The sequence below is a fragment of the Plectropomus leopardus genome, chromosome 11, assembly GCF_008729295.1.
Source record: "Plectropomus leopardus isolate mb chromosome 11, YSFRI_Pleo_2.0, whole genome shotgun sequence".
In the NCBI taxonomy this organism is placed as follows: Eukaryota; Metazoa; Chordata; class Actinopteri; order Perciformes; family Serranidae; genus Plectropomus; species Plectropomus leopardus.
The window spans coordinates 6170547-6194154 of record NC_056473.1 but is presented as its reverse complement, the minus strand read 5'-3'; the positions used below and the strand labels follow the sequence as shown (position 1 = coordinate 6194154).

The following is a 23608-nucleotide window of genomic DNA, read 5'->3' as shown; positions in this document are numbered from 1 at the left end:
AATTAGCCACTATGCTAAAAGTCGCTTTTTAAATCTCCCATGGTGGGTATCACACATAAACATGTTGTCAAAATGTCACACCCATGCCACCCATGGTCTTTCCAGCTCTATGTTTTACACCAAGCTCATTTCTGTGCTGTTCCTACCTCCTGTCCCACTTGGAGGTAGGACAACTCTGCTCGCCAACAGAATGGCGAGGCGGCACAACAACGTGACATTCCCGTCTTGAACAGGCAATGTAAATGCATCTAATTACTGATGTGGAGTCAAGTAATTCCTGATTATGGACACCGCTAAGGGCATTGTCCAGTGTATACCGTGGTCAAGAGGATGAGGCACTGAAGAATGGCATTCAGTGTTGTAAATAAACTGTACACAGAGCAGTATTTCCCATATAATTAGAATCTGTGTGTGGCAGTAGCTGACGATGTGTCCCCTCTCTAAACTGGGACAGTTTTGTGGGTCCATGAACAGTGCAGGCTGAATTCATTGTGACTTTTTGTTTTCGTTAGCAGGAGTTTGAGTCAAAGGCTTTATAACTGATCTGTTGATCCGATCAGATAAATGAATAAGAGGAGCAGCTGCAGAGAGGCAAATGAATGCAAACTTTTAGACCCAGTACAATGAATAGTAAACTTTCACTGTGCCTGACATTCTGATGCTCTATCTGTGCCCAGAGTACACTCTGTGCTCCGAGAGTGTGGTGCAAAGAATGACCAAACTGTATGTCCTAATGAAGCTCTAAAAATATAAAATCAATATGTTGCGGCGGATGTTTTAATCATGGCGGGCTGCCATCAATGAATAAGTGTGTAGGAAACCCTGTAGAGCAGTGGTTGTCCTGGTGAGTTGTTGTCTAAAAGGTTGCGGGTCCATTCTGAATGGACCATAAGTGACTTGTGAACATGTCAAGCACAGTGAATTTCTGCGACAGAGCTTTTATTTTGAAGTGATGTTCCTGTTTATTTTTGCAACATGTTTTCTTTCTTTGTGTTCTAGCCAACGTATCTTTTACATTTTGTGAATTCAAATTGTATATGTGGTAATTTATCTTATGTGGGGACCTTGAACTAATGACTAAGAAAAAATCCCAACCCCGATGCTGGACCAGTCAGGAACCACAGCCGTAGAAGCTTTGACTGCGTCCCTGTTACTATTGTTACTCAGATTTAGATACAGACTGATACTTTTATGTAGCCAGCACCATAATTTGAAATTGTTAACAAACTGGAACTACTTAGTAGGTGTCCATTGTCAGTTTTTAATGAACACCCTGCAGCCAATCAGAATAACAGTACTCCCCAGATCATGGTATAATATGCCTAAAACATGCAAATGTAACATATCTGTAGTTTGCAGATACATATGATGCCCATATGTTCTTATAGTGACCGGGCTGGCCCTCACTATGTTGTTGGTCTCACGATGACACACCTGCACTTTATAACACTCTATCATGGGGTTTGATTATTAAAAAGTGTGAGTGGATCGGGGTTCTTTTTTGGACAAGTTGAGGCTTGCTGCAATGTGTCTCATAATTGGTTCATGATATCAGTTGGAGCTATTTTGAACTCATGGCTCAGAGCCAGACAGCACTCAATACTGTAATCGTGTGAAACCCTTTGTCACTTAACAAAAAGACGGCTGGTTGAAATTAGACTTAAGTATTTTCAAGGATATTTGAGTAGAGCATGAGGGGGGGTTGCTCTCTCTTCCACTGGTACTATTTAACCCTTAATTGGGCTATTGCGCTGATTTTCTTTATTGTTTCTTCTCTGAAGAGCTGGTGAGCTTTGTTATGTTCATCACTATGGATCCCTGCAGCCTCCACAACTCCCTTGAAGACAGAGTGTTTTTGTTATCCGCTCTTATGAATGAGCAGCAGGAAAGGTGGAGGAGATGGTTTTGAAGCTCGTGTGTGTATGGAAATGAGAACCGTGGGACTGGATGCCCATCCATTTCTTGTTTTCACATCCAATCCACTCGGGACTTCCTGTCACTCATTGTTTCTCTCAGTTCACTTTTCGCACCTGTCTCTCCCCCCCTTCTCTTTGTCTCACATACCGTCCTGCACTGTCCTTGTTTTCATCTCCTTCTGAGCGCACTGTTTGGTTTCTTTTTGGTTTTTTTTTTAAATTTGATTTCTATTTTCTGCTCTCACCCCTCTGTCTGCACTGGTCTCAAGGCTAGCTCATCCTCTGTGTCTTCCCGCCTTCCTGAAAATTTCACGATAGCATTGAATGATACATGAGGTTCCTTTGATAGCTTGTCCTCGCCTGACAGAGATTCAGACAGTTTTGCCTCCCCAGAAATTGCCGTACACAAAGACAGTATTTATTGTGGCGTGCTTGCGTAAAATGATCTTGCTTTTGTATTAGGGAGAGTCTACCTCTTGGGCATGCAGATGTTGTGAAGCTTTAATGGTGGATTGTATGCATTTGTGTCTACAAAATGGTGTGCAAAATTATGATGTCATTTAATGTATTCCGCCAGTATATGAAGCCAGTGATAAGAGCTGTGAAATGCCTGAAGCAGTCGATAAAAGATCATGGATGGTCTCTTAAATGTTGGCCGAGAACATGTGATATATTCAGTATATAGACTACCATGATAGCTTATAAAGAGATGGTTAATGTCGAAGTCAGTGTTTAAATTACAAACAAACCTCTTGTATGCAGCTGTTGAACTGGTCCTTCCTGTCAGATCTATGTTTATTCATTTGTTGACCTTTTATTTCAGGTTGGTGCTGATTATACAACAGATGAGTGGCTTTGTTTTCTTGTGTGTGATGGATATCATTCTCTCTACCTAGTGCCATTGTGGGCTTTATCATTTTTGCTCAGCAGTGCTACTGTCAACTCTGGCTTTGTAACAGATCCAACAATAATCCAAAGCCACAATATCCAAGGTGCGGACTGTGGTGTGGTATGGTATCTGTGTCATCTGGACCGTATGGAATCTGCATCAATCTGCCTGTTCTGCCTGTTCAGCTCTGCTGTGGCACAATTTGCATTTCTATAAGCCTTTGCTATTTTTGAACACTGCATGCATCATATAGATATGAGTCAATTCAGGCTGACGGAAACTTGTACATAACCTCTGGCTGATTGCCTCTCTAAGTTTTCCCCAGTCCCCAGTGTTTAGTGCTCGATGAGTTTGTGTTTGTGGTGGAATATGGGCAGCTGTAAATGCTTGGCATATACTGAAAACAGTCTATTTAGAGTATACAGGTGGGCAGAAATTTTCGGCAACTCTCGCCCTTGGTTCCAAAAGGTGATCATCTGGGGGGGGGGTCTTCTACTGATTGTCTTGTTGTTTATGATGCGTATAGATTATTGATAGGGCTTAGGCTTGGGCGGTATATAATATTCCATACCTTCAGGAAATTTAAGTGGGGCATATGGTATATGGCAATACAAGTGTATAATATATGACTGATTTCAAGAGCATAAAATTGCAATAGAATAAGTGCTATAGTTTTATATGTCAACGTAAGCGTCACAGTTTGCCTTCAAATATTCAGTAAAAACTAAGCAAAAGTGATCTCAAAAGTGAAGTTTGTAAACAACAAAAGTAACTCAGGTAGGGTCTTACATAAAATGTAAGTAGTACAACAACATTAAATCAACCTCAAATTACGCATCTAAACACTTGCCAAATACAAAAAATACCCTTGAAAATATGTGTGCTAACCATCAGACCCTGGTGCTAAAAGGAAGCAGGGTTGGCAGCAGTTGGCAGGCAATCCAAAACTGCAAACGTAAAGCCTCGAGCAACAGGGGTATCTAGTCATTGATTAGATGGAGGAAAGTCTACCACATTTCATCTACGCACACTATCCATCCACATTATTTTGATACAAAGCTGGTTGATCCCTTTAAAATTCAATCTGACTGATACCCAAAATCTGAGGCTAAAACCCAACCCGTGACCCAAGGTTTTATTATTTTCAAAGACAAAGTCATTTGCTCACTTGGGTTGGGCAGCAAAGGTTTTTCTCCACAAACAAACAAACAAAAAACACTGCAAGTGACAATAAAATTGATGCTAGGATAACTAGCCCTTCAGCACAAAACACATGCAGCTTACACTGGCCAATAAGCCATTACTCTTTAGGTTGCATTTTTAATGTTAATGACACACAAACAGCATGAAACACCATTTCCTGTTTTGATAATAAAAGATCTGCCTTACGGGTTAGGCTTTTCCAAGATCAACTTTGCCCTTCTCAGTATTAACCCAATGAATGTGGCCAATATCCTGCATCTTTTGGCAAAAAACTATTGGATTATTTAGACATTTCAAATTTACTCCATTTGTTTAGCAGACTCTGAAGGTTTTTGTTGTTTTCTGTTCCTTTTCCCAACCTTTTTTTAAAATTGAAATTCGTTTATTTCCAGGTTTGCAGTGGGTGTGGCAAAGGAGCTTAACCCTTTCAAACCTAAGCAAACTGACCTGATGGGAAAAAGGCAATGAAAAACTAATGAAATTGCCCAAGAAGCAGCATAATATTATAAAAAGATACAAGATGTAATTTTTTAACTAAGAAATTAACCTACAAAAAAAAAAACCCACCAAAAACCAACAAGACCATAACCTGAAGAAAAGAAAAAAATAAATAAAGAAAATTACCTGGAAAAAAGTTGCTAAAAATTCAGGTAAATATTTTTTTTTCTTCCCTGCAGAGCACTTCTTTTTAAGTTGCTCATTGCCCCCCCCCCTTTTTTTTCTGAAGACATCAAACAAGTTTGGTTAGGTTTGAATGGTTTAAATTTATGTGAAAGGCATCTTAATGCTGCTGCTTCAATCCAGGTGTCAAAGGGTTAGGATGATCAAGCTATTGTTAGCTTGCTAGGCTAATGTGATGCATTTGCTATGCTATGTTGCCCCTCCCAGTGAGCACTAAATAAGAGAAGCATGGATGGATGATTGGCATGATCAGAGAGAGAAAACAGGCAAATTTCAAAATACACTATATTTGGAAATAAGCAATCCAGAGCGGACACTTTTCATGACAAAACACACAGACGTGATGTGTTTACGCTGTGGTTCGGACCACAGAGCAGAACTCTAGCGAGGTCTTATCACGAAGGCTCATTACAAAAGTAAAGTGGAAGCAGGGAGTCTGAGATTTCCTGTCTCAAGCTCCATGCACAGCCTCCACCAAGCAAGCCTACCACAGGAAATTGCCCTTCAACTTAAAATCCAATTGTCCGAGCCAAGCCACGGTGGCAGCTCAGGGTGTTTTTCCTCCCACTCATTTTCTGGGCAGGAGGATCCTCGCCCATCCTCGATGTGTATCAGAGGATCACTTTCAGGGAAGCATGCGTGGTATTTGGGGGGGCCGGGCAGCTTTAGACTGATCCCCTCCTTGTCCCACATGTGGCAAAGTGTCAATACAGATTACTTGCATTGTGACATGTGTGAAACACCTTAAACTGTAATGAGCTTTTCCAGTAGAATGCACCCAGCAGACCTCACTTTTCAAAGCCTTCAAATTGCCATTATTTCCATGGTTACAGCAGGTCATGCTCCAGCTATTTGAAATCAGGCTGGTGGGGGACTTTCTAGAGGCTTCTCTCCAGCGGATTACCTTTAAGAGGCAATTGCCATGTAAATTTCAGGGTGGTGCGAATGATAATCATAGTCAGAAATGGCTCTCAAAAGCAGATTTGATTTGACTTTGATGAGTGTAATCAGGAGACCATCAGGTAAAGGACTGATGGCACAGTGTTCCTGAGATAATGGGTGAGGCATTTACACTTGAAATTAGAATAGCAAAAACAGGGCTTCGGAGGACAAATCTGAGCTAACCTTTTTGTTTCTCTGCTTTCTCTCTCATCTCCTCCCTCCGCTTGGCTCAAGGGGAAGAGGAATAAGCCAGGAGTGGAAACAGCAGACACTCCAGACTCGGCACGTGGGCGAGGGGAGAAGAAAGCCATCAAGTAAGCGCCTGGTAACTGGTTGGGGTCGAAAAATCTGGTGATAATGAACTCCATTTGGTTCAGCTTTTGAGTCCCGTGATGTACAAGCACAGAAACAAGAAAATGAGGCCTGTTGTTTTTATCTTGAAGGGCACAATCTCTACAACAGCATGTTCGGCTAGACATTAAATGAAAGGTTAGTGATTTAATCAGTATAGATTAAATCTGCATTATCTTACCTGTGAATCGTTTGGCTGGACCAGCCTGCCCCTGCACTTATCTTATGGCTTGTAAGATAGGTCACCCTTAAGTGCAGGCCTTAAGCCACGCCTCTGCATTGCTTAAAATGGTGCAAGTTAAACAGAGGGGCGCTCTTTATGAAATCGTTTGAATATAAATGTTTTGTTTTTTTTTTTAAATTTTTGCAGGGCTCAAACTAAGATTAAGGTATTTTCTGTTCTTCGTGAAACAAGGCTATAGGTCAATACTGAAAAATGTCAGCTTTGTAATGCTAAGTACGACACTTTATTCCTCAAAATGCCTCTATTAACCTGCTCACGACTACTTCTCTTCTATAGCCTGCTGCTGTCTGAGCTATTTGTGAATGTGTTTTTATTTTCTGGGCCGATGGTTTGAAGCACTAAAGATGGACTATGTGAATGTATTCTGACTTGAGTCCCCCGGTGTCTTAATTTTTGCATTTTCTTTCTCACTGGCTCCAGCAGCATTGGTGTGCTCAGTTGGTCATTTCAGCTTCAAACTCCCTTCTCTCTGTGCACTGCCTTTTCTCTCCCGCTCTGTCCCCCCCGCCCCCTGTGCTCCAGCTCTGACCACTGCTGTGTGACTTGTATGACATCAGTGATTCTGCTCACCTTTTCCTCCTCTACTTTGACTGTGTGCAATTTATCTCTCTGCCTTGTGTCTCATGCGTTCATGCGTCCTCACCGCTCACGCTGAGGATGGGGGCCAGACTTCTTAATGTTTACTCAAGTGTGTATCATCAGTGGTGCCGTGCTAGATGAACAGAATGTAATCACATGCTGTATGTATTCATCAGATTATGACTTTTCTTGCTTCTCCCTCTCTTTCTCTCTGTGTCTTTGCTATAGCACATTGCTTTATGAAAAGCTTTTGTGAATGTCTTTCCCCCCTCCAGGCTGCCCCCTTGTTTTTTATTTTTAAATCAAAGCGCTATGGTGATTTGTCAACCTCAGGTGGAAAAATAGACATTAATCTGGACCTGCTTTCTTTCAAACTCCCGTTCAGTGCGGCTGTAACCCTCTTCCTCAAACCAAGCCAGCGCATCAAAGCAGGAGTGCCTGCTGTGAGGCGCTGGTTGGTGCCCAGGCTGTCCATAGTTGTGTTGCTCTGACCTGTCTCTCTCTTTGGCCGCAGTGATCTAGACAGAGACTTTTGGAATAACAATGACAGCAGCACAGTGCAGCAGAGGTGGAGCTCCTATCCGCCCAAGGAGTTCGTACTAAACATTTCTCCCTATGCCCCATATGGAGATCCTCGCCTCACACTCAAGTGAGTCTTGGTCCAAGGTTGGTAAGAGACTTCCCCCCTCAGCAGGGCTGTAACGAGGCAGGGGCCAGTACCACTTTCCCCTTTCCTGACCTTTAATTTCCTTTCCTGTGAGGGCCGGTCACACCAACAACGATAACTACAACAATAACAATGTGAGCATGCACAGATAAAAGATAAAACAGCAGCGTCAAGCAGGTGCTGTAAGCCCCAGCTGTGATAGCAGCTTAGGAAAGAAGATGTTGTTTGCTGTTACTGCTTTAGGCTACCTCTCTTGAGCTTTGTTAATAATACTGATGCAACGGGTGACCTTTACTTCACCTTTACTTCACCTCACACAAGTGTGCGCCGTATATAGGCTGAGGCCACGCTTAGACAAGAACGGCCCTACTAAAAATGAAAATATCTTTCCTTTGTGTCTTTAAAAAAATCTGCATTCATATGATAACATTGTGAGAATAATCCTTGTGTACATGGATCCACAAAAACAACCGAGAACGCTGTAGTATGCATATCGGGCCAGTAGTCGGTGGTGTAACTTTGTAATGACACACCATAGAAGAACACCATGCGCCTGCACAAAGGGCTGTTCTCACAGAATCCACGCATTGCCAGTTTACACGGCATCAGAGGGAGTTAGGTTTTCAAAAGATTACACTCGGAAACCGCATTTCAGGCCCTCCAAACACAGTTGTCGTGTACATGAAAGGCCAAACTGGAACAAAATTATAATGTTCCATGAAAGAGCTATCACCGCATAAACGGCCCCTGAGTCCTTTGAGCCTCTTGGGTTCGATTCTGACTTTTGGCTCTTTGCTGCACCACCTTTCCTGTCTATCTTCAGCTGTAATCTTAATAAAGGCAAAACAACTTGCAGAAATAATCATGAAAAAAAGAAATTATTGTCAAAGTTATTATGTTGAGTTCTATTTCCACTTGAAAGTTGGAATTTCTGAGTTCCCACTGAGAATTTCAACTGCTAGGCCCCCTGAAGTCGGATTTCCAACTCTGAAAGTTGAAGGATACTCACCATCTCCGACCTCAAAATACAGTAAGGCTGCTTTTTGCATGAGCAATAGTAAAAGCTGTAGTAATATATTCTTTATTAGCACCTCTGCCTTATTTATGTCTACTTAAAGCAGATGCATGCAGCACTATGAAACTTATATCTGTGGACATGGTGCTTTGGTGCTTGCTAACTCAAAATTGGGAAAACAAAAGGTCCGCATGCTCCTCACCCTCCAAGCAGAGGACAAGATCAGCCACCAAAGAACAGACAGAAAATGATTGTCATGTTATGCCAGTGTTATTATTTAAGTGCTGCTGAATTGTATATGTCACACAAGAGGCCGAAGCTGTTATGTTAATGTTATGTCTTTTGCTTCTGCGATTCGCCGGCAAGCAGCATGATGCTGCTGTTGTTTCGCTCCGTGTAAAAATGCAAACGAAACATAAAGGGGACTTTGTAGTGGCACTAAAGTACGATCTCTGTGTAAAAAGGACTAATGCCTGACATGGCTTAAATGGTATTGCTAACTGCATCTTGGTCTTCTGACTTTTACTGGAATGTGATCAGCTCAGATGTGATGTCAGTCACAGACTGACCTCCAACTCCCTAGTTAAATGAAACACAGCATAATATCAAAACACCTAAATTGACTGAGAGCGAACCAGAACATCTTTTTAAAGACATCTTTTTTTTTTTTTTTAAACCTTAATGATTTGTACCTTGCACTGTAAATGCAGATGGATTTTGATTGGCTGTTGTTCTTCAGATTGCTCTGAAAATGATTCCAATGATATTTTTCGCCACTGATGTTGTCGTTATAGTTGTGGTGAAGACTTTTAAAACAACATATTTATAGTAATTGTTGTTGGTTTGGATGGCCCTTGAGCCCCTTCCTTGCATTCCTCTCCTCTCCTCACACCTTCCCCTCTTCTAGTTGTGCAGTCACCACCACTGGCCACTCATCACATTGAGCCATAAGATGTGGATGTTATGATGCCTGACAGCTTATTAAATCCACCTAGTTTCATAATCTCGATTATTTTTGCTTTCCTGAGTACAAAACTTTCTCATGAGTAACCAAGGATTTTTAGCCTAAGGCCTTTTGGAAAAAGCCAATCCTATAAATGTCATAGTGTTGCAGTACACACAAACTGCACATTTCTAGACTTATTATTGCTGTATAATGCGATTTCCATCAACAGTAGTAATAACAACAACAATAACAACCCACCCAATGTAAGAGCACTGGAGGGCACAAATGGTTACTAATGATTAGTCATAATCTGCTCGGGAAATGCGAGTGTGGAAAATGTCATACACGCACATTACAGCGTCCCCGCGACAGTCATTGGACTATTACTGCAGCGTCAAAGCTGCACAGCCCTGTAACCTCCCCGGGCTAATCTCTGCCGCTACTCCTCACATCCCGTCACCTTCTAATGAACACAGAGGCGCATGTTCAGATGCCCCCCCACTCCCTACAGCCCTGCCAGTCCCACTAACTCCTGACCTCTAACCTTTCACCTCTCTCCCATGGCGCTGTAACCATGGAGACGGACAACCCTCGTAGCTTTCCTCTCCAAAAAAGTCTACACTTTAACCCACCTCCTCTGTAATCTGTGTCTTTCCTTGTGCTTTGCTTGTGTGAACTGAATTTTGTGTTGTTGTGGAGGGTTGACCGTTAAACCAGGTTGCAGTGTGGTGCCAGTGTTCACCTGTGGTTTACATCCATCTGTGGCTTCTCTCTGATCCCCATAATGTGTACCGCACTAACATTGTAGCATCTGAACTGACTGTCTATCACATTGCGAGATAAGGCAACAGTGTTTTTACTTGATGCAATAAAAGTCATTTTTTTTCACCTACTAGGCACTTGAATCCAATAAAGCAGTAGCAAGGTCATACCTATCTCCCTCTGGGCACTGAGGAGGCTCTGAGCTTAGACATCCTGCTACCAGGCATTTGTCTGATAAACTGTCTAATAACTGGTCATCTTTAATAGACCTAGCTGTTGAGGGCTGTGTGTTAAATTGCCCGCACAGAGGAGGCAGCGGTGTGCTCGTGAAGGTGGTGGATATATGGATCGCTGTCTGAAAACTCTGCCTGAAGATGATGGCTGCTGATCACGAGAAGCCAGCTATAGACCCTCGTGTTTGAGAAGTTCATTTTTTATAAAAACCCTCAAGGTTGTCATTTATTGTCCATAAAGCTGTTTTTCAAAAAGTCCTGTCTTTCCAGTGGTAAAAAATAAATTAATATTTCACCACAGTGACTGTGAAATGAGCTGTTTTATCAGTCGTATGTAAGCAAGTAAAACCACAGAATTTCAATTAAAATGAGAAAACATTATAAAGATATTTTTAACGAGGAGAGACGGGACAACCTCCTGACTCCAACCAATAATATGCTGCTATAGCCAGCAGACAGCTGGGAATTACTTCCTGTTTGTGATTCTCTCAAAATCAGCAGCTTTCAATCTGTGTAACGACGCTTGGCCTTGTTTATCAAACAGGTGACCTGCCTGGCACCATTGATCTCCGTGTTAAAGGATTTATTGGATTGGAAGTTCAATTCTATCATTTTTCAATATTGAACATATGTTTGACGCCTGCAACAGTCATGACACAACCTTGAAAAAGTAGTTGTTTGACTTAAACCATTTTTCAGATTTACGCGTGATACTTTATTTGATCAATATGACAGCTTGTGGATGAAAAACTGACAAAGATTTTGTGGTTGTATTTCTTTTGTAAATTACTTCTGCTTGTCAGTGAAGTTCAGTCAGACACTGGATTGATATCTGGATGCTATATAAATACTCTTAGTGATTCACCAGTGTCCATTTAGTTGATCCTGCTTTTAGTAAAGGGCAAAGACGTTTACCTTGTGCTGGATAAATGAGGCCCACATCCCCTTGTGTTGACCGTCCGCAGTGTCATCCATGCTGTTGTGATTGATGACTTATCCACGTGCACTGTCAGGTCAGTTGGTCAGAATTAAATGTGAAAGGTGACCTTCAAAGGGACATGATGCAAGTGTAGCACCCCCTCAGACCCCCGTGCTTACACACCAGACAGCAGTGTCTTCTGTGCCTCATATTTTGTGTCTCCTGGAGCAGGAGCACCATGCATATTAATGAAATGTAGTCATGTCACCAGAGGGCACTACTGTGCTTCATTTTTGATCATCACTACTATCAGAGCAGATATGACATTTTAAACCTTAAAACCACTTTTGAGAGGAAATCTGGGTGCTCTTAAGTAAGAACTCTGATTAATTTCTGTACCTTTTATGGAGGTCGATATGATAAGATTGCGCTTATGATCCTTTCTGCTGTGTGCTGCAGGTGGTTCACCACTTCCTGTTTACTGTTATACTTGCTAAGTGGTGATCAGATGACCAGTGGATCTTTACAAAATGAAACATTAGACATTAAGATCTAAAAATAGAGTGTAATTGATGTTTTACAAGAGCAAATGCACTTGTATTTAACTGAATGTCACTTGGATAACTTCCCAAATGAGTGGATTATTTGCTCATGAGGCACTTCAGTGCAGGCCATCCTCCAGTTACTCTCCACCATTGGATTGCCTTGTATAGTGGCACATCTCAAGTCCCAATTGCCTAAATGAATGAGAGAATGTGACCCAAATGACCAGAGTCCACACACTGTTGCCACTAGTGAATGCTGGCAGCTGTAGTATTGGTCCTCCAGGCCCAAAGGAGTGACTTCTTGCTGGTTTTCCATCCTCCACAGGCTCCTTTTAAACACTTTTCCTCCTCCTCCTCCTCCTCCTCCTCCTCCCCCTCCCCTTCTTCCTCCTTGCTCTCTTCTCCCCCATCCCTCTCTTTCTTCACACTGGACTCCACACAGAACTTTTCATCAACCTGCCTCTCACTTGGCTTGGAAAAGTAGACCAGCCCTCTCACACTCTACTGATCTGTCTCACCTCCTTAGCCATGTGGTTACTCAATCTATTTCCTGTGTGTATGTGTGTGTGTTTTTTCTGTCTTTCTCACGCTCTCTGGTGTTTTTTCTCCTCTGCCTGTCGTTATTCTCTCTCCTCTGTACCTTCTTTCTGCTGTGGGACCTCTGCACCCTGTCTCTCTCTCTTTCTTAGTGGGGCAGTGTCAGGGGGTCAGAAGGGGGCAGCTACTGGGCATGGGGATGATGGGGGGGGTCCTTATCGCAGTGACAGCGTGAAGAGCATGGTGACAGAGGGAGTGAAGGCCGGGAGGTGGCAGACCGTCCAGGGCCACATGCAGTCCGGAGGATTGAGACCCAGCGAGTGAGTTCAGAACCGGCTAGAAGAAAAAGTAAACATTTCAGTCACCGTGCAGCAGACTGAACACACTGAAATGCCAGAGTTATTCTTGCACCTCAGCACATAACCACTTGTCACACCGCAGGGGGCTGGAGCCGAGCTGACATTGGGCGAGAGGCAGGGAACACCCTGTACAGGTTGCCAGTCTATCACAGGGCTGACACACAAAAGCAGACAATCATTTATTATAATAATAACTTTATTTATGTAGCACCTTGAAAAACAGAGTTTACAAAGTGCTTTTGACAAAAGAAAAGCAGAAACGGGATACTTAGTAGAGAACACAATAACAGAAAGCCAAACTGAACACAAGCGAGACAGAACTAGGGAAGTATTGGAATAAAATTAAAAGCAAGTGGAGAGTAACGCAAGATGCAGGATGCGAAATGTCCATATATAAAAAAAAAAATAACTTGAACTTCTGACTTCACAGTACAGTACTGTATAGTTAACAGTCTTTCAGCATGTTTAATGAGTTTAGTAAGAAATCTCTGATTTTACTTTACACAGACTTTAAAGGGAAACAGTGTGGCTACTATGTGTAAATGAACTGCGGTAGACTTTCTTCCATCACACCAATAACTAGATATCCCTCATCCTCCAATAACGAAAGTTTCTCTGGTTACATTATGTACTTATGCGGTTTTGTATGGTTGCTGCCTCCAAGAGTATACAGCTGATCAAGAGACTTACCCGCACCACTCTCTGTCTCTCAAACTTGGAACGAAATCATATCAAACAATAAAACTAGCCAGTGCTGATCAAATACAAACCAAGACCATGTTACTGCACTGATTATTTCTCGCCTAAGAAACTAATTTTAATACCCAAAGTTTCCAAAATGGCGAGAGTTTGTGAACAGGAAGTGAGATCAAACAGTGAAACTAAGCAGCACTGATCAAAATTAAACCGAGATTCTGCACCGAGGTGCATATTGTTGCCTCAAATGTATTCAGAAACATGTTTTAGATTAACCTTTAAACTGTAAGATCCATCTGACAGCCATTGTTTCACACAGAGTCGCATTATGTCACCCACCAGCAGGCAGAAAGCATTCTGGTAATTGTAGACTTTAATATAGCACCAATTTCAAAAGTATTTGTGTGTTTCTGCTGCAGAGACAGCCTAGTTTTATGTGAGCTCCTTCTTTGTATCGGTGAAATACTTCTTCAATATGTGTCCCCCTCAAAATGTTGAAACAAAAACTACACCCTTTGCGTCAGCAGCTATGAATGAGTGAGTTCTGAGTAGAAAGAAAGAGTCAGGTCAAGTTCAGCAGGGAGCAAAGTGCAGCTCAGGTGTCAAGGTGAGCGTGTGGCAACAGATCAAGGTGTGAGCACTGGGGAAATGTGAACTCTCGTCATCATGACAACAATAGTTGCTCGAGCTGTATCACACTGACTCAAACCTGCAGCTCACAGTCGGCCCAGCTGCACAGTGTAGCCTCACATGTGAATCTGCAGGCGGAGATGATTTATTTATGTGAGGAACTGCACTGCCTGCAAGTGTGCTTTCAAAAATGCAATACAGAAATAGTCTCATTTTCACACTCCAGCTGAAATAATGCCTCATATGTGCCAGCCCGCTGTGTAATTAAGATTCAGGCTAGAATGTGAAATGCATGTTGGTCACTGACTGCATGTATCCCATAGCCATGACGTATGACAGAAGTTAGAGTCTATATTCAGCGTGCTGTAAATGAGGCAGTTAATTTTCAGTTCGTGATTTTTTTGCACCTTCCTTTGGCACCTCGTGCCTGTGATTTCTTCCTCCACAACACATTTACACTCATCACTACCTCACTCCTCATTCCCTCCTTCTCTCCTCTTCTCATCTTTCTTTTTGCCCCCTGTCTATAATTGGATTCTATTTTCAGGCTGCTATAAGTGTCTGTGTCTCTTGTGTTTGTGTCTCGCACCCCATTTTCTGTCTCTCCTCCATCGTCACCCTCTGCTCTTATCGCTCCCATCGCTCTCTCCATCTTTCTGTCGCTGTGTGAAGCCACTCCTTTCGTTCTCCTTTGCTTCTGTTTTGCCCACAAACTGTTTTGCTTTCTGCAAAACCTTCCATTACCCTTTTTATCCTTTTATTCGTCACAGATAAATATGATGGACACTAAAAGCCTCATGCGAAATTATGTTAGGTAAAGTAATGCAGAGCGGAGTAAACTGCACCTTAACTGATGTGAATAGCTCTCTCATGACCTAATTCTTGTAGTCTGGGTTACACAGCGATCTGACAGAGAGGAGGATATATTTGGTGAGTAGAAAAAAAAATATCAAAAAGATGATACGGGATACTGTAGAGCCAGCAAATCACAGAACTGATGTATGTGTAAGGAAGAGATAACGTGCCACACACCTACATGTTGATGTGACTGCAGAAACATTAGTAAGAAAGGCAATGAGCCAATTAAACAGCATTTTTAAAGGGGAGGAGTGGAAAATGAGCGGCTGACAGAGGGAGGGAGTCGTACTGTAGGACTTGGTTGGCTGTTGGGATGTCTCTAGAGGTGCAGCATGTATTTAAAAGACGAAAAAGACTTAGAGACAGGAAGAGAGGCTATCAGAGATGGAAAAAGTTGACTGACGAGTAGAGGACATGGGGATCTCTCACCAGACCAAAAAACCCTCAACAAGAAGGCCGGGAAGCTGCAAAACCACAACACCGCGCCGTGGTCACGTGACGCAGAACCGTGCCAAACCCATGCGTACGGTGCACATCCGACCACTGCCCACGCGAAGCACACCCTCACGCAAACAGCACGCTCAGGCCGCGCAGACACGCAAGGTGCACACACATCTGACGCAGACGCATGGGGCAAGCTCACAGTCCGCACACTGCTGCCCGGCGCAGCCCCATGAGCAGTACACGGCACACAGCGATCACTCAGGCTGCACCTTCTACTGCTATTTCTGCTACTGCTGTTACTGCTGCTGCCTCACATTGCTCTCTTTCTCTCTCCTCCTCCTCCTGTCTCCACCTCCCAACGCTCCTCCCTCTACTTCTTTCTCCACTTTGTCCTCAAATACCACTCATCCTCATTCCTCCTCCCCCTCACGGTCATCAACTTCCTGTTTGGATGAACTTTCCTGTATCTATCCTGACGTCAACCTGACTGTGTCTCCCTACTGCCCCGTGCCACCTTGTCTCATCTCTGATGATTCTTTCCCTCTTTTCTACGCCTCATCTCCTGACCTCACCACCTCTGACCAACACACCTCCTGTTGCCACGGCTCCTCTCCTACATCTTCTTCTTCTTCCGCGCCCTCTGACTCCTTCCTCACTCCTCATCATCCTATCCTGTGCCGGCCGTGGCCTTCTTCGCGCTCTCTTTCCTCCCTGCTCCTCTGCCCTCCCAGCTTTGGGGATCCAGTCTTATCGTATGCATCCACTTTGGAGCACATCCCCACCCGGCCTCGGACGCTGCTGCGCCAGCAGAGCCTTCAGCAGCCTCTCATCCAACCGCCAGGCCCTGGTCTCGGTCACCCCCCCACCACATCCCAGAGTTTGGGACAATTACACACAGCGCCTGGACAGCCTGGGGGAGGAGGGGGTGCTGGGAGAGGAGAGGGAGGTGGTGGTGGCGGCGGTGGTGAGGGTGGGGGTGCAGGTACACGAGGCGGTCCCAGGGGTGCCCGGGGCAGCACAGCGGGAGCAGGGGCCGCTCGCAGTAGGGGAGGTGGAGCAGGAGGGCGCTCACGTGCCAATCCTGGCAGCTGGGATTACATGATGGACCAGATGCGGAATCGAGGCCTGGACGTCAAGTCCTTCCTGTGAGTCTCTACAAGTCTTCCTTCATATCTTCATGGAGTCTTTTGTAGTGTCACCTGCTTTTAGGCCTTTGTCTCTATCTGTGTCTTACACATGCTATGCTGTGCAGTTCTTTTATGCATTAGTTCTTTGCTATAATGTTCAACACTTAAAGTCTTAGAATCAAATACTTAATGATGTATCTAAGTTTAAGTAATAACTAACCTGTTTTTACCTTTTACCTTTGGGAAATGCTCTTCTGTGCCTCTTCTTTTGGGTGTCTTCTCAGTTTGCATCTAATATCCAGGGAAGGATATTACTTCAATCAGTCAAAATTCATACTGTGTGCATACATGTATAAAGATGAATTATGTAGGTGGGGTTCATGGCTTCACGAGAGTGTGTTTGGAGCATGTGCAGGATTGTCTTGCACAAAGTTTCATCATTGCTTTCACTGTAACACAGGCAACGAGATATTCCATATATATTACTTGAGCAATTCAGTCCATGTTGTTGTTAATCATGTTGATGTAGGATGATGAAGTTGCGCGCAGATGAGGAGGCCAGAGGTTGGCTTATTTGAGAAGTCTATTATAAATGTTAATAAGGGTATAGTTAGAAATGTAAATTAGCTGTTGCCTATGAGTCTAAGCTCTGTGGTTGTGTAAGAGATGGATCAACATCTCATTTTATCAAAATGTCATAGATGATACATATGCATTATCGGTTATGCATTATGTCTGTTAGATGTAATTGTTAGAGGGGGAGTATGTGTGGTTACTTGGTATGTTTTATGGTCCTTTCAAATCTCAGCTGATTAATACATTGTGAGAGCAATGATAGTTTGTTATATGAATGCACAGTGCTGTATTGGTTGAAGTGAATTACAAATGTTGAGCAATCTGTTAAAAAACACATTTTCCTAATTTTAGAATGAATAACGTCATGTGCATGAAAAATGGCAGGGAAGTTGTGACATATTGCGAGCTATTTCTATCCCACTCTGTGAAAAATTGTTCAATGTTTACACTTTATGCTCTGCTAAACAGTAACATCTGTTTGGATGGCATTCAGCCTGTCTGCTGCAATTGTCTTTACAGGACAGAGCTGGTGGTGCTAGTTCATAATATTCATGAGATGGTGTCATAAAAAGTCACATTTTATATTCACACCGTCCCACTCAATTACATGATGTTATTTCTGAGCCCTCCTTTGGAATGGCTGTTAAATATCGTGCTTAGGAGACACACCAGTAGGCCTCATCCATATTTCATGAGTATTTGCAACTAAACTGGCACCTCTTTTTCCGGTAAAACTGTAACTTTTATGCTAATAGTAAATCCGTGTCTGCTACTTGTGCTGCTTAGCCTGCTGCCATGCAGCATGTGTGTATCACACCGTCCACGTGTCACTGTGCATCAGCAGAAGAACAAGGGTTAAGCAGCTGTGTGTGGATTTGTGTTAACCCTGAAGCATTGATCTTATGTCACCAGCACCATTACTTCTACAACATATTGTTGCTTCAGGCCAGAAGTGGAGGGAGAGCAGATGAGGGGGTGAAGGGATGAGGAAGGACACTGCCAAGGTACAACATGTGTTCAATGTCCCTTTGCGCTGAATCCATTTTACAGCTCTCCGCCATTAGTTTATCTTTTTTATTTAAAGCTTCTCCAGGCATTTAAGTGTGACTCGGCTGAGTGAATGTCACCGGCCAACTGAGCGTTAGCGACACAGCACGAGCCACCGCCAAGGTCATTGGGAAAATTGCCCATAATACCATCTAAACTAGTCAACTCATCATCGCGATTGAGGTCAGTGTTGTACGTCTTTCTCTGCAATAGCAACACCTCGCATGATTGATGACGGAGCGGTCCAGTAATAGACATGACCCATTGTTCAAGACAGTTCATTTCAATCTTGGCCAGATTCCCTATCTGGGTGAATCATTGGTCAATGAAAGTGTTGATGTGATTGACACAGATATGTAGCCTTTGGAGCCATTTGACCAAATGGATCTCTTGGGTGATTGGTCTTCATGCTTTTTAGCTTAAAATCAATAGCTTATCCTTGTGTCATTAATGTCTGTTCCCTCCTTCTTGCCCTTGCTTCCTTAACATTCACTGCAATAATTGAAGTGTTTTACCAATATTTTTGAGTGTAAATGATTATATTTAAAGGCTGAAGGTAGAGGAGGGATCCAATAACCATTAACCTATATCTATAGAATCAATAAAAGCACCATACCATAAAATTTAATACAGACCAATGATATTCAACCAGGGAGGTGTGAGTGCCACAGAGTACTTGTGCATTTGCCAGCGGATATGTGAAATGATTTGTTGAGTTGCTCAATTAATTGATTTATCAATTAAATAAAGAATCACTTTAAATAGTGAGATGAAAGTAATGGACAAACTAAATACTGTATTTTATTGTATTTATTTTATGATCTTTTTTTAAGTGCCTTGAAAAGTGCTCTATAAATACAAAATATAAATATAAATAATATTTATTTTTATAATTTTATTATTAACAATAATAATTTAGCTAAAATTAACAAATAAATAAAAATAAAAATAACAATTGTTGTTAGATAAAAATAAAAAAAGTCTAACTTGCCTCAGGCGAACAGGAACCCTGTTTTAGCTATTCAAATTGTTTAGGTTTATCTGACTATTTAAACTGCCCAACATTACTTTTATCTATTTAACTTTTAATCCTTTTATTTTTATCTAACAACAATTGTTATTTTTATTTTTATTTATTTGTTAATTTTAGCTAAATTATTATTGTTAATAATAAATTGTATTTATAGAGCACTTTTCGTGAATGAAATTTAAGACCAACTTACAATAACCAAAAGTGAAAAACAAAGAAGCAACACAAGTCACTCAGGGTTAGGGACATTTTGGTCCAAATGTTTGTCAGAACGCAAAACATTCCTTTTTTTGTCCCGTGGCACAGATGAGGGTCGAATAGAACTGTGAAATATTTGCCATGCTGTCTAGTGTACAGTGACAGCTAGCCAACAGACAGTGGATGCTCTGCTCTAAGCATCTCATCAGGAAACAAAATGAGTGTTGTTGGTTCTGCTATCTTGATCTGTGTGATGTTGATGCAAGAAGCATTGGGTCAATAATAGAGAAAAATGGACGCTACCATTAGTTTAAGATTTCATACTGCAACATCAGAGAAAAAACGATTCATGAAATGATACCTTCCATGTCTCAGCATTTCTAAGAACTTAAAAAAGGATTGATTTAAGACATTTTGATTCCAATGAAGGCAGTGGTATAAGGTAGCTACAATGGGCCCCAGTGCTTGCTATTATGATGGGCCCCATTGAATGCTAGTTACTAGTTATATTAGCGCTTAAACTAGCAATGGTAAAATCATATTCTCACCTGATCGAACAGACATTGGATAAACTCAACATATTACCCACAAATCATCATTGCTTATATGTATATGACAAAAATACCAAAGAAAATAAAGAATAATTCATTTCATTCATTGTTTACATACTTGAATAAAAGTAAAGGATAAACAGTTTAAATAGATAAAAGTAAAGCATAATCAGTTTAAATAGTTAGATTAAAGTAGCCCTAAAGGATAGACAGTTTAAATACATATCACAATATTTGGACCAGTTGTGACAATATTGCAGAAATTAACTGTTTGTGGTTTCACAAAATAATTAGACAATGAGGTTTATGATAAATAATCATCAGCTATGTAGATATAATGACTTAGGGTAAAAAAAAATAAGTCTGGTTATTTCAGAAAATTACATCACTTTACTGCAGTACAGCCTTAAAACCAAGAAATGTCTCATATCATGACATCAGTATAATATTGCTATGTTGCCCAGGCCTAAATACAAGGTTATAGTGACCTAAAAGTAACGCATAAACTTAAACAGACTTAAATAGCAAGACAAAAGTAATGGATGAAGACTACAAAATAGATAATAAAAAAGAATCGTTATCAATGAGCACATTTATGACAGGTGATGATGGTGAAGTAGTACTTTTCTGAAAGTGGTTGTGAAGCTAGGTGAGACATAAGATTTTGGAAAACAGACATACAACAGGAAGATTACTAAACAAGGCTTCATGGAGCTGCAAGAAAAGCTTTTGATGGCACATAAGAAAGATGAAATTGTGAAGTTTCAGGTGATATCTTCCCACAGCTTGGCAGCACGGTGTTTTCTTAGCGGAGGCATTGTAACGCAGTCAGAGGCTTAAGCTATAGAACCGTGGGTGTGGGTGACAGGGAGGAGGGAAAGAGGCAGAGAATTAAGAGCAGGAGTAGAGCGATGAGGGGGGAAAGGGGATTTGGAGAGCAAGTGTAGCATAATGGAGAGGATGAAATGGAGAAGAGTGCAACACGGAGAGTAAGAGAGAGCACTGACCCAGAAAACGGTGACATACACCGAGCACCTCCAGATACTGTGTCACTCAAATAGAAACAATTAGTCCAGATCTTCTTAATGAGGCTTAATTAAATCTTAACTCTGGAGAAAGACGACAGGCATGTTGGATGGGGAAAGGTGAGTCTGGAGGGAAAGCAGAAGGCAGGTTAAATAACTAGATAGATGACTGCGAGTGTGGGAGGTATGAGTGTGCGTGCAGGCCCGTACATACCTGTTACATGTGCGGAAGCCGATGTGCAAGCTGCTGAATATCACATCCATTAACAATGATTAACTAATCACCAACAGTTAGCTTAATTATTTGTTGTCTGTGTGATATGAACACAGCCTGCACCTGTTGCAGACAGCAACACTTCATTACAGTCATTACATTCTCATAAATTTGGCCTTTACAGTGTAAACTTTCTCCTTAATATCCTTCCCTGGACAAAGTGCTTACTGCCGGGGGTTGCTGAGTTCCCTTTATGACCATTTTCTCTGCTTCTTCTTGTTTACTCTCATACGGTCCCTTTATTGTCCCGCCGCCTCTCTGCTTTCTGTCCTCGCTGTCACCTGAAATGACCTCTCTTTTCTTCTCTCCCCCCTGCACCACATCTTCTTTATGTCTGATTTCCCTATCCTTCGCATCTTTTCTCTCGTTCTATCTCTGTTTCTATCTCTTTATTGTATTTTTGTTTTTATGGGGAGCCAGAGAAGGCAAGATGGTGGTCCTGGCTTTGGCCATTGGTGTGGCCGAGCAAGATGACTTTGCCAATATCCCTGACCTGCAGGAAACATCGCAGGCAGCAGCACCACCACCACCAGCAGCAGCCAATCAGGAGCCCCCTCCTGAGAAGAGGTACCCGATAATGTATGAGAGTGCTTGTTGCGTGTGAGTGAGTGATTGGGTGCGAATGAAAGGACGTGAAGGATATCGAAGAAACACTGGAGATGATAACATAATCTAGGTAGAGGAGTTTTGTAGAGTTTTTCGGTGAGTCACAAGTGCATTGTGTCACAGACCTGCACCTGAAATAGCACCAGAGCTCGACGCTCTGCTACAGAAATAAAAAATGAGAGCTGACTATTAAACCAAATGTAGAAAAAAAAAATGCCTGTAATGCTGAGATGAGTAAAGAGATAAAGCAATTTGGATGTTAGCGGTAAAGCGGTAATGAGCTCATAAATCACAGCAGTGAGATGCTCACTGGTACTCTAGTCCTTTTACTGCTTTTAGGGCCAAAATATCAGCTTCAATCAAATAAAAACGGTGTTTTCTCGTGCCAGTGGTCTCCTTTTTCCTGACCATGATAATTATCTCCCCCATCGCAATGACATTCTCCTCCGCCATTTCATCTCTATTTGTTTCTCTTTTCACTCCTGCCTTACAGAGACCTCCCATTGGTAATTGTCGTATTTCCTTTGTATTTTCAGACTTTTTTTATCCCAGTCTTTTCTACTCTTGTGTTCCTTTTCTCCCTCCTGCTCATTAGCTTCCTTCAATCACCCTCTTCTGCTCTGAGAGTCCCGTCTGTGTAACTCCACCGAGGGCCCACAGAGCCTCCTCATTATTCCACAACATGTTAGTCACTTACATAAACACGCTTCTAAAAATAAACCTTTTTCCTTGCCAGCCACCTTACACACTAGAAGCCAAAATATTTCCAGTCATCTATAAGGATGCACCACTCTCACTGGCATCTCCCTATCTCCCAAAATAATTAGTTTTGCATTCTGTTTAGGAATCGGACCAATTTTTTTTCTTTTTTTTTTCTGTAGAGCGGTTTAAGACCAACAAATGAGTACAGTGGCTGTGTCATATGAAACAAACAGCTCAGAACCGCTCTGTGCTCCTGTTGTTCATTCCTCGGCCATTGAGGGCGGTTTTGATTATTTGCGCCAGCGTATAACACCACAGAGCCAGAGTGAAGCCCGCGTTTGGTCCAGCCGTGGGCAGATGCACAGACACACTCGATTTCCTCTGCAGTCCAATTAGGTCGTTTTAACCTCACTTTGATGCTGTGACAAATTGGAGACAATTTGGAGATACATAATATGACACACACCTTAAAACAAAATGGCAGGGGAGGGCGAACAAATTCTGATTTACTCGTCACACCAATTATTCCTCATTCACAAGTGTTTCATCAATTTGACACATGATTTGAAAATAGGGCTCTATTACAATACAGATGGTAACTGTTTTCTTATCGCACAGCTGCAGAATGAAGTTGCACATGTGGGATGAGCAACCGGGGACAGTTGCAGGGTCTCTTGTGTATTCATGATGGCAGTTTTCTTTCCTGGACCAATAAGCACCTTTTTTTTTGTCATAAATAGTTAGCCTTTAGAGCTGCGCTACGTCAGCAAATAGTTAGTCTCCTGGTCTGTCTGCCTCATTTTAGTCTGTTGGCCCGGAGCATCCCGTGCCCTTTTCCTCCAGTCAACACGGCGCTGCATGGAGTTACAAACAAGCATGAAAATATTCTTTCAGGAACAGTGTCGCTTTTGTGAACATCAGAACTATCTCCATTGTTCAGGATTAGTGTGAAACCCGCAGAGCCACAGAGGAGCACAATTTTCTGTGTAATTTGCTTTGCACATTACATCTGGCTTCCCCAGCTTTTGTGTTCACCTGGAAACCTTTTTAAATGGG

The 23608-nt window shown here is 42.2% G+C and overlaps 1 protein-coding gene across 3 annotated transcripts in view; it reads left to right on the top strand.

Moving 5' to 3' along the window:
* The window catches only part of syt7a (synaptotagmin VIIa), a 97691-nt gene that overhangs the window by 51617 nt on the left and 22466 nt on the right, over positions 1 to 23608 (top strand). Inside the window, exons 3-5 of one of the 3 annotated variants that reach the window (XM_042495464.1) lie at positions 5866 to 5945; positions 7320 to 7454; positions 21665 to 21811. In XM_042495464.1, coding sequence (XP_042351398.1) covers positions 5866 to 5945; positions 7320 to 7454; positions 21665 to 21811 — 362 coding nt within the window. Of the gene's footprint in view, positions 1 to 5865; positions 5946 to 7319; positions 7455 to 21306; positions 21812 to 23608 lie in introns of those variants that run through there. The other 2 variants (XM_042495463.1, XR_006106291.1) reach the window with 2 other exon arrangements.